The sequence below is a fragment of the Chrysochloris asiatica genome, unplaced genomic scaffold (genome assembly GCF_000296735.1).
Source record: "Chrysochloris asiatica unplaced genomic scaffold, ChrAsi1.0 scaffold00053, whole genome shotgun sequence".
In the NCBI taxonomy this organism is placed as follows: domain Eukaryota; kingdom Metazoa; phylum Chordata; class Mammalia; order Afrosoricida; family Chrysochloridae; genus Chrysochloris; species Chrysochloris asiatica.
The window spans coordinates 15269651-15282894 of record NW_006408571.1 but is presented as its reverse complement, the minus strand read 5'-3'; the positions used below and the strand labels follow the sequence as shown (position 1 = coordinate 15282894).

Sequence of the window (13244 nt, the reverse complement as noted above, 5' to 3'; positions counted from 1 at the left end):
AAGACCCCAGATAGGGTGAGAGAAAATGTGGAACAAAACTCAATTACAAAAAAACTCAATTATAAAAAATACCGGGCTTAACAAGGACATAGCCATAGAGAGCTAGAGCTGAGAGCAAAGTGTCCAGCTGATATGAAGTGAGGGGAGACACATAAGAACATCCAAACTTGTAAACCCATTTGACCTAACTTCGATAGTTTGACGATCAGAACTTGACTAGAGAAAGATTAAAAAATTTTTTTGATAAAGGAAACAAGTGTAAATTGCTACAATTTGATGAGCTTGACTTATACTATGGATGTAGTAGCTCAAAATACTAACTGAGAGGGAAGGAGTCTTCACGTCAAGGATCAATCCTATCCCCTCTGTATATAAGGTTGATAGGGACAGGCAACTTAGACATTGACTACCTAAAATGGGGGAGCTATAAAGACACAAAGTGACCAAGTTACAAGTTTTCAAGAGGGAGTTTACTTCAGACTATGCAGGGGAAGGTAGAACCCTCACTGAATAGTTTTCATCTTGTCTAGATGGGTTTGGTGAAAGGAGATGGGGACAAGATTCTTATGATTCAACAGTGAGTAACGGTTATCATGACTAATTGCGACTGTCACAACTGTAAAGGTAGAAGTTTTGTAACAAAAAGAGGGAGTAGTTAATCTTACAGTCCAGAAACAGAGGATGCTAGAACCATCAAGGGAGAAGAGCATGAGCAGAATTAGGGACCCTATCCAGAGAAGCAGTGACACCAGAGATGGAGACAGAGATGAGGACAGGGAGAGAGGGAGCAGATAAGGACTCTAGACTCATGGAAAGAGAAAGGTTGTGTGCTGGAGGCCAGGTGCTGGTGGCCAGGAGGCAGTCTCGCAGAATGTACCCTTAGGTTGTCTAAATGATTATATATTCCTGAGTGTTTATCCCCCACAAAAACAAACACACCAGAGGGAATAGAGCAAATACTGTTAAATGACAAGGCACGGTGGAGATTGTAATCATTGCAAAAAAGGATGAGTGTAAAAAAAAAAAAACTGTGCTTGACCAGCCTGGAACAGCTAGAAGAACAGAAGATACTTCTTGAAAGAAAGACCTACAGGAAAAATACAAAATAATATAGGCAGACTGCCTGTTACTACAAGAACAAGCAAATTACTTGCCCAGGAGACATCAAGGCAAGTGGTCAGGTCCCCTCAGTGCAAACTCTCTTCCAAGACTAAGACTCAATGGGAATACATGCTTTGATTGGTGACCACGCTCGTCACCCATAAGGGGAAGTGAGGGAAAAACAGCAATGAAGCAGCGAGATAACCCCTACAATGTTCAATAGACTCCTGTGAACCCGGGTGGAGACCTGGTCGGCCAGCAGTATGGCAAGACCTGGGGACTCTTGGGCCCAAAGTCAATGACACAGCCACAGAGGACTAGAGTGGAGAGTGAAGGGTCCACCTGATAAGAAGAGATGGGATATGTGCAAGAACATCCACACTTGCAGATAATACCCACTTGACCTGGCTTCAATGACTGGATGATCAGAGCTCAACCAGAAGAAGAAAGAAGAGGGAAAAAGCATAATCTGATTCAATTTGATGAACTTGATCTACACCTATGGATGCAGTAGCTCAAAAGAGGAAACAAATCCTTACTGTAAGAATCATTCCCACTCCCTCCACACACAGAGTAGACAGGGATAGGCAACTTGAACATTGGCTACCCAAAATGGGGGGGCTACAAAGGCAAGAAGTGACTGGCTTACAAGCTTTCAAGAGGGAGCCTAGATCCAGAGGGTGTGGAGTAAGGTAGAATCTCCAGGGAGTAGTATCCAATCTGTCCAGGCAGAGCTGATGAAATGAAATGCAGATAGGTCTCTTGGGATACAATAGTGAATAATTGTTATCAAGACTGATTGTGAGGGTTGGAAAAGTAAAGGTAGACGTTTTATAGCAAGGAGGGGAGTGATTAACTTTTCAGTCTAGGAGCGGAGGTCCCTAGGACCATTAAGGGAGAAGAGCAGAGAGCGGAACCCTACCCAGAGAAGCAGTGATGCCTGAAGTGGAGAGATGGAGGTGGGGGGGGGGGAGGGGAGGCAGGCTTGTAGGGTATACCCTTTGGTTGGTTGATGGAGGGGACTGTAACCGTGGCAATGAAATGATATACGATAGAATGAATGTAAAACTAATGTTCTCCTGTGTAAACTATTGCATAATTCACAATAAAACATTTATAATAAATAAATAAATAAGTAACTGTGCTTAAGATTTAGAAAGAGACTAGAGGAATCAGAGACTATGGCCCTCAGCCATCCTCTAAGTCTGGAACAGAACTCACCCTCGTGACCAAATTTTCAGTCAAGTGGTAGATAGGTATATAGGGAAAGGTATGCTCACCATGGGGTGGTCAACCATTCAAGATCAAAAGAGTAACATTTACTTAAGGACAAAGTTCAGAAGGGTTGAGAAAGAGGGTGGAATGGAAATCAGAACCACAGGGAGGCCGTGGGTAACTGTGGTTACATGGAGAGGGTTGAGATGAAACCAAATAAATGTAACACTGAAACCTGTAGATGTAACACTGATGATCTCTGCAAACCTCCATTCAATTAATAATAAAATATTTCAAACAAGACAAATAAACCAGACAGGCTTTTTTAGATGACAATCGGGTATCTTCTAAATATGTTGTTGTTTTTGCTTAAGTGCTGTTGAGTTGGTTCCGACTCATAGTGATCCTGTATAGGGTTTCCAAGGAGCAGCTGGGGGGCTTGAACCACAACCTGTGGCTTGCAGTTCAGTGCTGATCCTACAGCACCACACCAGTAGCCCAGCTTCTGAATATAAGAACCCTTATATCTTCTAAGGAAGACTCACACCGACTGCTCTCTTCACTCTATAATTTTTTTTTTTTTTTTCTTAAACAGCATTTTTCAAAGAAGAAAAAGAAATATGTTCACATTCCAGAGCCATTTCACACTCAATCAGGGATGGAGGATTTCAAACCGCTCACTGGACTGGGATTCTGCTTCTGTGGTTTCAGGCATTAGGAAGTCTTATCATTTGGACTTCCCAAGTGGGAAACATTTCACTTTATTTATTCTGTATTACTTGTGATTTGAAATGTTTACCAAAGCAACACATTCATAACCACTATACATAACTTTCATTCTTTATTTTTCTCTAAGACTCTGGTAGCGTAGTGGTTATGAGTCGGGTTGCTAACCTCAAGATCCGTAGTTCAAAACTACCAGCCGTTCCATGAAAGAAAGATGAGGTTTTCTACTCCCATAAAGATTTACAGCCTCAGAAACCCAATGTATGGTTGCTACGAGTCGGAAAGGACCCCACGGCACACCACCACCACCACCACCACAAGGCCACTTCTAGCTTTTAACTACACCTTTAAATATTAGAAAATGCACAATTTCACCTTAGTTTTTTGCCTAACACTTATTTCATGTCCACTTTTCCATGTGGGCTTAAGGGTTATAATTTTAATGGTTTTATAATATTCTCTGGTAGTGTAGTGGTTACGAATCAGGCTGTGAACCACAAGGTCAGCAGTTCGAAACCACCAGCTGTTCCGCAGGAGAAAGATGAGGCTTTCTGCTCCCATAAAGATTTACAGCCTCAGAAACCCTGTACACGGTCGAGTCGGAACCGACTCCATAGCACATAACAACAATAACAACTAAATTGAAATCGCAAAAATGTTTAACTATTCCTTTACTTATTGTTTGGCAAAGAAGATGGAATATACTATGGACTTCCAGAAGCACAAACCAGTCTGTCTTGGAAGAAGTACAGAAAGAATGTTCCTTAGAAGCATAGATGGTAAGACTTCATCTTACGTATAGCAAGACTTCACTGCACATGCTACCGGGACCAGTCTGTGGAAAATGACACATGCTTGGCAAAGTAAAGCACCAGAGAAGAAGAGGAAGCTCCTCAATGAAATGGACTGACATAGTGGTTGTAACATTGGGCTTAAACATAGGGACAATTGTGAGGATGCGCAGGATCGGACAGTGTTTCATTGTGTTGTACATTGTTGTTAAGAGCCCTCGAGTCGATTCCAACCCATATAAGTCAAAACTGACTCAATGGCACCTAACAACAACTATCTACTATTAGACATTTAGGAGTTATCTTTTTTTCCCATTTGCTATTTTAAATATTACCACTATTTTTGTTGTTGTTAAGTGCCTTTGAGTCAGTTCTGACCCATAGCGATCCTGTATAGGGTTTCCAAAGGGCAGTTGGTGAGCTTGAACCACCGACCTTGCATTTCAACCTGACTTTGCAGTCCAGTGCATTGACCCACAGTGCACTATAAATATCCTTAAACACATGGATTTTTGTATTTTAATTATTTTGCAGATTAAATGAATAGGAATACAATCCTGGACCAATTTTTATGGCATTCATTAGTTCACTGAGCTATGTGTTTTACCCTAGCAAAGTGTGGAATCACATTTAGCTTTTGGTCTTGGTTCCTGAGAGCCAGAGCAACACCTGAGGCTAATGGGGGAAGGGGGGTGTCTGACCAGCCTAAGAGGGATTAACTGGGGGTTTGATGCTAATGAAGTCTCATGTGGCATGGTATCATCTCTCATGGTCATGTGGTGAAGCCAGTAAGAGCTTGGAACCTGAGGTTCACATGGCACTTCCTATTTGGTGTCAGGACATGGGAAAGGGCAGTGTGTCCCCTTGAGATACGGAACCTCCATGCTCTGACCTCTCTCTCACAGCCCTCGCCCTATTCATCTCTTCATCTGAATCCTCTTTGGTTGTATTAAAGCTGTTACTGAAATTTTTGTCTCCTATGCGCTCTGTGAGTTGTTCTAGCAACAAGTCTGAAGTAGAAGGAGTCATGGGAACTCCTGGCCTTGCACAGGCTAGTACTTTGGGGGGTTAGAAAAAGACCCCAAATTTAGGGCTATCTGGTCTCAAATAAAGGGAGTAAACTCGGAGCTGTAGCTGGTACTCGCTGATCTAGCCCTGATGGAGAGAGCTGAAAAAGAGGAGGCTCAGACATGGAGAGTCCTGAGGGCTCCTGAGCTAGCAGCCGGTACCTGCTGGCCTAACTCCAGGTAGCTAGGGATGAGAGAGAGAAGGGCTGTCTAAGCAGATGGAGGCTGAACTAAATAGGGAAGGGAAGCCGAGATTTCCACAGGACGCATCTAGTCTGTGGCGTGGAGTTTACTATCTATCACACAATTAAGTGTCAGAGAGTGGCTGATCTTTGTCTCCTTGGACTGGTTTGCATAACTGACAGAGTTGGCGAGATTCACTAGAACAACCCAGACATCATAACCCATCCTACCCCCACTGCCCCACCAAGATTAAACCAATTTACAGAGCCGCCAGCATCAGGGCTTGCATTAAAAAAAAAAAAAAAAAAAAAAAAGTGCTCACTTAATAAGTATAAAATGACATTTCTTAGCATTTTCCTTTGTATCTCTTTAGCTATTAGCAAGACTACACATATTTTATAAATGTTGGTTTACTATTCTAGATTCTTCAACATCTTTCTGCAGAGGTCTCATTATATTTCAAAAGGGAAAGTTTAACACCAAATTTTATCATCTTTCAAACCTGTGGAGATCTGACTAGACCACAGTGTTCATCTCTTACTGGTTTTATTGTCTCTGTATCTAAGTCACACGTATTGGGCTCCTGCATTTCCTTGCTATGTGACCAGAGAGGTTCATTTTCTTCACCTCTTTCAATCTCCATTTCCTCATCTGTTCAAATACCAACATTGCAGGGCTATTATAGTGAATAAGGATTATATACACATAAAGTTTAGGTACACACAACACAGGTTCAATAGATGATGATCTCTTGAAAAAAAAGAGCAGTTTCCCACTACCTTTACTGTATGTATATATAACAACTTCAGAAAGAAACGACAGTCCAAATGCTAAAAGATTCATAGCAACAAGTTACCAATTGAAGTCCATCAAAATTTCATGGACAGGAGGATGAATTACTTCCATTGTGTCTCTCCCTGGCTGCCACCAGAGACCAGAGACTCCACCCACCCCTCCCTGTTCATAGTCTGAAAGTATCTCACTGGGAGGGACACAAAAGTGCTAACTCCCTCTGTGACCATTCCTGTGAGTCAGGGAGTTAGTTATGTGTCAGGGGGCGGCCACTCCCCAGCTTCATGAGGAGTCTTTCAGTCCCCTGACAGGTGACAGACCTGGCTGTGGCCACTGACGAGCACTTCCTCAGCAAAGTGCACCTTCACAGGATTGGTCTTCAGTCTGGCTCTCTTCTCCTCAGTCAGGAAGGATGACTTGGGGACGCCCTGCAAAACATTAAACATAACACATTTTAGAACAATACTTTCACAGAAGGCTTGTCTGTCTTCTCATTTCTTATAAACACTTTGAAAGTTGTTGCGGATTCTATTAAAATACACAACTCATAAAAGATTTCTTTGTTTAAAATCTAGGGATCCCAGCTCAGACAATGCTCTTATGAGACTGAGAGCAGCTGAGGATTCAATATAGTGGCAAAATGGTTGTGGTATGATGAAGACCATGAGAAGTGGTCTACAATTCCAAGCCAAGTTCTACTACTCAACAGCTGTGAGAACCACCTCAAGCACTGATGATTATGGAAGCAAACCAAAGGGGTCTGTGTGGGTGTGGCTATGTGTGTGTACAAAACAAAGTCGCTCTATACATGTGACAAATGTTGGCCAGCTCATTCCCTTTCCTCTTGGGGCTTCAGTCTTCCTATCTGTACAATGTAGAGTTAGACAAGAAAACCTCCAGGGATCTTTCAAGCTCTGGCCTCTGTGAACTCTTCTTGGATTGTCTATTCTTCTGGATGGTACCCTCTTTACCAAGAGGTGAGAAGAGTCATTATAGACTGGTAGAAGTACATGGCATTCCACCAAACTGTGACACTTGATGAACAGGAACTTTGAATGATCTAGACCAAAAAGATGTGATCTACCTGGATGAAATCCTGATCCAATACTTGCCATCCTGGTACCCTATGTTCTCTTCATCTGGACAGTCCTTTAGGCCAGCCTCTAGATTGTTTACATGTGGAAGAGCTCTGAGATGGAGCTCTGAGTTTTGAGTTCTATGTAGACAAGGAAAGAGATACACAACAGCCACCATTTGTGTATCTCTTCCCTTGGCTACATAGAACTCAGGGAAACTGCTGGAAATACTGCTGACAGACTAACACATGAAATGAGTGACAATGTTTTCTTCTAAATTTTATTTGGTTGTTGCTGTGAATATATATAGCAAAATGTACACCAATTCAACAGTTTCTACATGTACCACTTAGTGATATTGATTCTATTCTTCCAGTTGTACAGCCATTCTCACCCTCCTTTCCTAAATTGTTCCTCCCTCATTAACATAAAATGAACCTAAGGTTCCCATCTAATGTTCCCAGATGCTGTTATCAATTTGATCTCACATAGATAATTCTTAAAAGACACCTTTTTTCACTAGTTAAGCAAAACTACTGTTCAGTTTTAAGATTTCAGGGGATATTGCTGGTTTAAGGGTTAAAGGTTATCTCAGGGCAATAGTTTCAGGGTTTTATCAACCTCCATGATTCCAAGCAGTCTGGAGTTAATGAGAGTTTGAAATTCTGTTCTGCAATGACCCCTTTTGATCAGGATTCTTTTACGGGATCTTTGATTAAAATGTTCAGTAACGGTAGCCAGACACCATCCCGCTCTTCTGGTCTCATTGTTCATGAAAGTAATAGACACACATTCCATTTCCTCTTCCTATTCCTAACTCCTTCTTCTTCTGTTGATGAAGATAAATAGAGACCAACTGTTGTGCCTTAAATAGCTACTTGCTAGTTTTCAAGACCCTAGGCACTGTACAATGAATTAGGAGGTAAAACAGAAGCACTGAACATGTTATTAGGCCAATTAACTGGGTTGTCTTATGAAATCATGCCCTCATCCTCCAAATCAAAGATGTTTGGTTGTACATAAGCAATCTCACCACCTACTCTTTTTGTTGTTGTTGTTCCCTGTTGTAAACATATCTATAACACAACACCTCATGACATGAATGAATTTGGAGGACATTATGATGAGTGCAATTAGGCAATCACCAAAGGTCAAATATTGTATGAGACCACTGCTGTAAGAAGTGTAGAAAAGATTTTCTTGATAAAGGAAAATTTGAATGATGGTTACCAGGAGTGGGGATGAGGGAGGGAAAAGTATTCACAGACTAGAGGGAAGACACATGATAACATGGGTGACAGGGCAGACAATCGACAATGAGAGAGGTTGGCAGAGGAAAAATGAAGGTAGTGGGGAACACAGGGAGGAATTCAAGGTGAAAGTGAATAGTAGTAAATACTGTTAACTGATGGTACATGGAGGAGACTGCAATCACTATAATGAAGCAAAGTATATCATCTTTCTAATGATATACTTTTCCAAAACTGATGATCTGTTCTATAAGCCTTTATTCAATTCACAATAAAAAGTTTTTAAAAATTCCCACTAAACCTTATGAATAGCAGTAGAACATGGTCAGATATAATGCTAGAAGATGAGTCCCTCAGGTTGGAAGACACTCAAAATATGACTGATTTGGCAGTTATGTAACGATATAATTTGACAATTATCTAATGATATAATCATCTCCCATAATATGATCTGATGTGATCAGTCAATCAGTTATATGGGGATGAAGCTGGGATGCAACATCAGCCCTGATCTGATGTAAGGGGAGTTTACCTGGGGAATGTCCTACATCACCTTTTCTCCTACAAGGGACAAAAGGAGAGAGAAGTAAGCAGAGAAGGAGGAGCCTGAGTGCCACCATGAAACAAGAGCCAGGAGCTGTGCATGTCCTTTGGACCAAGGTCCCTCATTGAGAACTTCTGGGGCCTAGGTAAAGGTTGATGCTAAGACACATGGAGATCTCCAAGGGATGCTGGACCTACATCCCTTGTTGAAAGGAAAAAGGACCTTCTCTTAGAGCCAACAGAGGGAGAAATCCTTTCCAGCTCGTGCCCTGAATCCAGACTTCTAACCTCCCAAACTGTGAAAGAATAAATTTCTGTGTATGTTTCATTATAGCAGCTCTAGTTAACGAAGACATAATCTTATAGGTGGCTCCAACATTAGTTACACAGTACTATGATTCAGATATATAGTTTGCTTAAAAACATTTTTTTTTTTTTTTTTAGTCAAAGGGAAAAGAGAAAAGGTACACCGACTGAAGAAATGTCTCAACTTTTATTTTGCTGTCTTCTTCAAGCAGAATGGTCTTCTAATCAGAAAAGGTAGAAGCCATAAGTGAAAGAGAACACTGCAATTTAAAATGAACAATGAGACTGAAAGACTTTTAAATGAGTTCAAGATTCCTATACCAGGTGGCTCTAGGGCATGGTGGACCTATAATATGTGACAGTTGACATCACCTACAGAACACAGAATGGAGAAATATTAGGAGACTAAAGATAACCAAGTATCAATTTTACCAGATTCATGAAAACACATATTGGTAAGCTTGTTGTTAATTCTTGGTAAAATCCAAGACAAGAGATGGCCAGAAAACGTTTAGATAAGATAATGATCACTAACAAACAGTATGGATTTATCAAGAGCAAGTAATTAAGTTCATTTTTCTTTTGAAGACAGGATTCTGGGTTGGTAGGCCAGGGTCCTATGGATAGAGCAGCAGTCCTTCATTCTTGGAAAGCATTTCATAAGGCCTCTTACAAGACTCCTTTGGAGAAGACCAGATACAAAGCCATTAATCCACTGACTACCATTGAGTTGATTCTGACTCATAGTGATCCTGTGGGACAAAGTAGAATTGCCCAGTAGGGTTTCAAAGAGTTTCAAATGTTTACAGAAGCAGACTGACACATCTTTCTCCTGTAGAGCAGCTGATGGTTATTACTGCCAACCTTTGGGTTAACAGTTGAACATTTAGCCATTGTGCCACTAGTGCACCTTACAGAACCTGTAGGTAGATGCAAAACAAGTCAATCTACACTCAAAATAGACTTAAATTTGAATTAAGTAATGGTGACTTCCTTGGGTTCAGTCCTCACCAATGACGTTTAGAAATGACTTGGATGAAATCATAGAAAGTAGATTTACCAAATCTGTGAATGGCACAGAGCTGAGAGGTGTCATCAGATCTCAGATAGCAGAAATTTGAAAGAGAAGATCAAGGTATTGTGACTCTAAAAGAAATGTGCACGGGAAACTTGTGGACCAGGGACTGCCATGGTCTAAGGCTAAGGAAATGACCATAACAAACATAAAAAGGTATAAGAATGGCAGGGTTGTCAAGGGCTGAAAGGAACAGAAGTGAGGAATCAAAGCAATAAGTACAACCATCATCACCTAAAAGATTCAAAAGAATGGGAAATCAGGAAAGGACAGACGAAAAAAGAATAAAAGAAAAGCAATTTACAAGAGACAACAGCTGTTGCTTCTCACACTAGGTAATGCAATTCTGCAAGAATTAGGCCCAGAGATGGATCAAGCTAAAGGAAATCAACTGGAAGAGGCTGAGGGTGAGGGGAAGACAAGGAAGTGGGGTAGACTTGGGAAGAGGTGGTTCCCTGACAGAATTGATGATTATACAAACATGGCTCCCCGCCCCACAATCCCCTAACCACAAAACCTCAGCATGCAAGAACACTGGGCCAAAGTGATACAATTTGACAGGGATTAATGAGAAGTGTTATATGAAGAAAAATGTGGCATCAGGATTGAAGGAAGAGTCATTAACAACCTGTGATATGCAGATGATACAACCTTGCTTGCTGAACATGAAGAGGACTGAAAATATTTACTGATGAAGATCAAAGAGCACAGCCTTCAGTATGGATTGCATCTCAATGCAAAGAAAATAAAAATCCTCACCACTGGACAAATAAACAACATTCTGATCAACGGAGAAGAGACTGAAGTTGTCAAGGACTTCATTCTTCTTGGATCAACTATCAACACTCACGGAAGCAGCAGTCAAGAAATCAGATGACGTATTGCATTAGGCAAATCTGCTGCACAAGACCTTTTTAAAGTGCTGAAGAGCAAAGATGTCAGCTTGAGGAATAAGGTGTGTCTGACCCAAGCCACGGTATTTTCAATAACTTCATATGCATGCAAAAGCTGGACAGTGAATAAGGAAGACAGTAGAAGAATTGATGCTTTTGAGTTATGGTGTTGGAGGAGAATATTGAATGTGCCATGGTCTGCCAAAAGAACCAACAGATCTGTGTTGGAAGTGCAGTCAGAGTGCTCCTTGGAGGCCAGGATGGCCAAACTTTGTCTCTCATACTTCAGCCATATTGTGAGGAGGGACCAGTGGCTGGAGAAGGATATCATGTTTGGTAAGGTGGAGGGTCAAAGAAAAAGAGGAAGACCCCCAACGAGATGGATTGGCAAAGTGACAGCATCAATGGGCTCAAGCATGGCAACAATTGTGAGGTTGGCCCAGGACGGGGCAGTGTTTCGTTCTGTTGTGCACAGGGTTGGTATGATTTGGCACTGACTTGATGGCACACAACAACAACAACAATGGGAAGTGTGATAATGAGAGTCAAAAACATCAACTGTGCAAGCATAGGATTGGGGAGACATGACTTGGAAGGTATTCATTTGAAAACCAGCTCAGTTTTTGACCACAAGTTTAACACAAGCCAATAACACTGATTTATAATTCCTAATCAACTTCAAGTCACTTGAGTACTGTAAGAATACACAATGTCCAAAGGAGCCTCCTTACTGAAGCAAGACATATATGATCTTTTTTTAATGTTGGTCAGGATACTTGTGGTGAGAGGCCCAGAAGTGGACTAGACAAGATTCAGGGCTTTTCTCAGAGGTCCGGATGTCCATAAACTGAGCTAATGTCAGTTCCTCTAAAGGACACACCAACATGCTCCTTTCCACTTTTCTGATTTAGCAAGCATTATCCTCTGCCTTCATTTCTTAGAAGTGAAGTAGGGAAAAAACACCTAATTAAGATTAAAGATGTTCTCCGTTGAGATGATAATCAGCTAAATAAAAAGAATGTCTTAACACCTGCAGAATCATTTGTACTGTTTAGCTTTCTCTGGTTTTGTAGTGGTTTCACATTACTTCAGACAAACTCTATTTAGAATAGAAAAATTTCCATGTATTTGTACATAAAACACTTGGGCTGTCAAATTTATGGCAAACATCTTAATCTTAATGAGGTGTTGCTGCTTATTCCTACAATATTTCTAAGAAATAAAAGCAAAAGACAATGCTTATCAAATAAGTAGAGAGGACAACAATTTCTGTGCTTTTAAGGGTTGTAATTTTTTTTGACACAGAAATTTCATATTTTTGTATAATCAATATGCCCCATTGTACTTCTTCCCACTTCCCTAATGGCTAGGAAGGCTTTCCACAACTATGATTAGATAAGATAGGTATCCAAATGGATTATCTACGTTTTTATTTAAAATATTTAGTTCTTTAACATCAAATGGTATGAGGTTAAACTTTATAGTTTTTCCAACTATTTAAAGAAATGTACCAGTATGTTTCTTTCTTTTTTTTTTTAAATGTTTTATTGAGAATTATATGATAGTTTATATGGGAGAACACTAGCTTTACATTCATCCTATCATATATCATTTCATTGCCATGATTACAATCCCCTCCATGCATCAACAGCCAACCAAAGGGTATACCCTGCAAGCCTGCCCCGCTGTCGTCAGCACACAGCCCCTCTCCCTCTATGTGTCTAAAGTCCTCAGCCGCTCCATTTCTCCACATCATCGTCTCTGCCTCCATCTCTGGAGTCACTGCTTCTCTGGGTAGGATCCCGCACTCCACTCTTCTCCCTTGATGGTCCCAGGGACCTCCGCTACTAGACTGCAAAGTCAGTCACTCCCCTCCTTTTACTATAAAATGTCTACCTTTACATTTCCAATCCTCACAATCAATCCTGATAACAATTATTCACTATTGTATCACAAAAGACCTATCCACATCTCCTTTCATCAGTCCCGCCCAGACAGATTGGATACTACTTAGTGGAGTTTCTACCTTCCTCCACGCCCTCTGGATCTAGGTTCCCTCTTGAAAGATTGTAAACCAGTCACTTCTTGCCTTTGTAGCTCCCCTATTTTGGGTAGCCAAAGTCCAAGTTGTCCATCCCTATCTATTCTGTATATGGCGGGGGTGGGAATGATCCTTGCTGTAAAGATTTGTTCCCTCTTTTGAGCTACTGCATCCATAGGTGTAGG

At 41.0% G+C, this 13244-nt stretch overlaps 1 protein-coding gene across 1 annotated transcript in view; it reads right to left on the bottom strand.

Moving 5' to 3' along the window:
• The window catches only part of FRMPD1 (FERM and PDZ domain containing 1), a 79499-nt gene that overhangs the window by 26332 nt on the left and 39923 nt on the right, over window positions 1-13244 (bottom strand). Inside the window, exon 5 of the mRNA XM_006863127.1 lies at window positions 6196-6303. Within this exon, the coding sequence (XP_006863189.1) occupies window positions 6196-6303 (108 nt within the window). The remainder of the gene's footprint in view (window positions 1-6195; window positions 6304-13244) is intronic.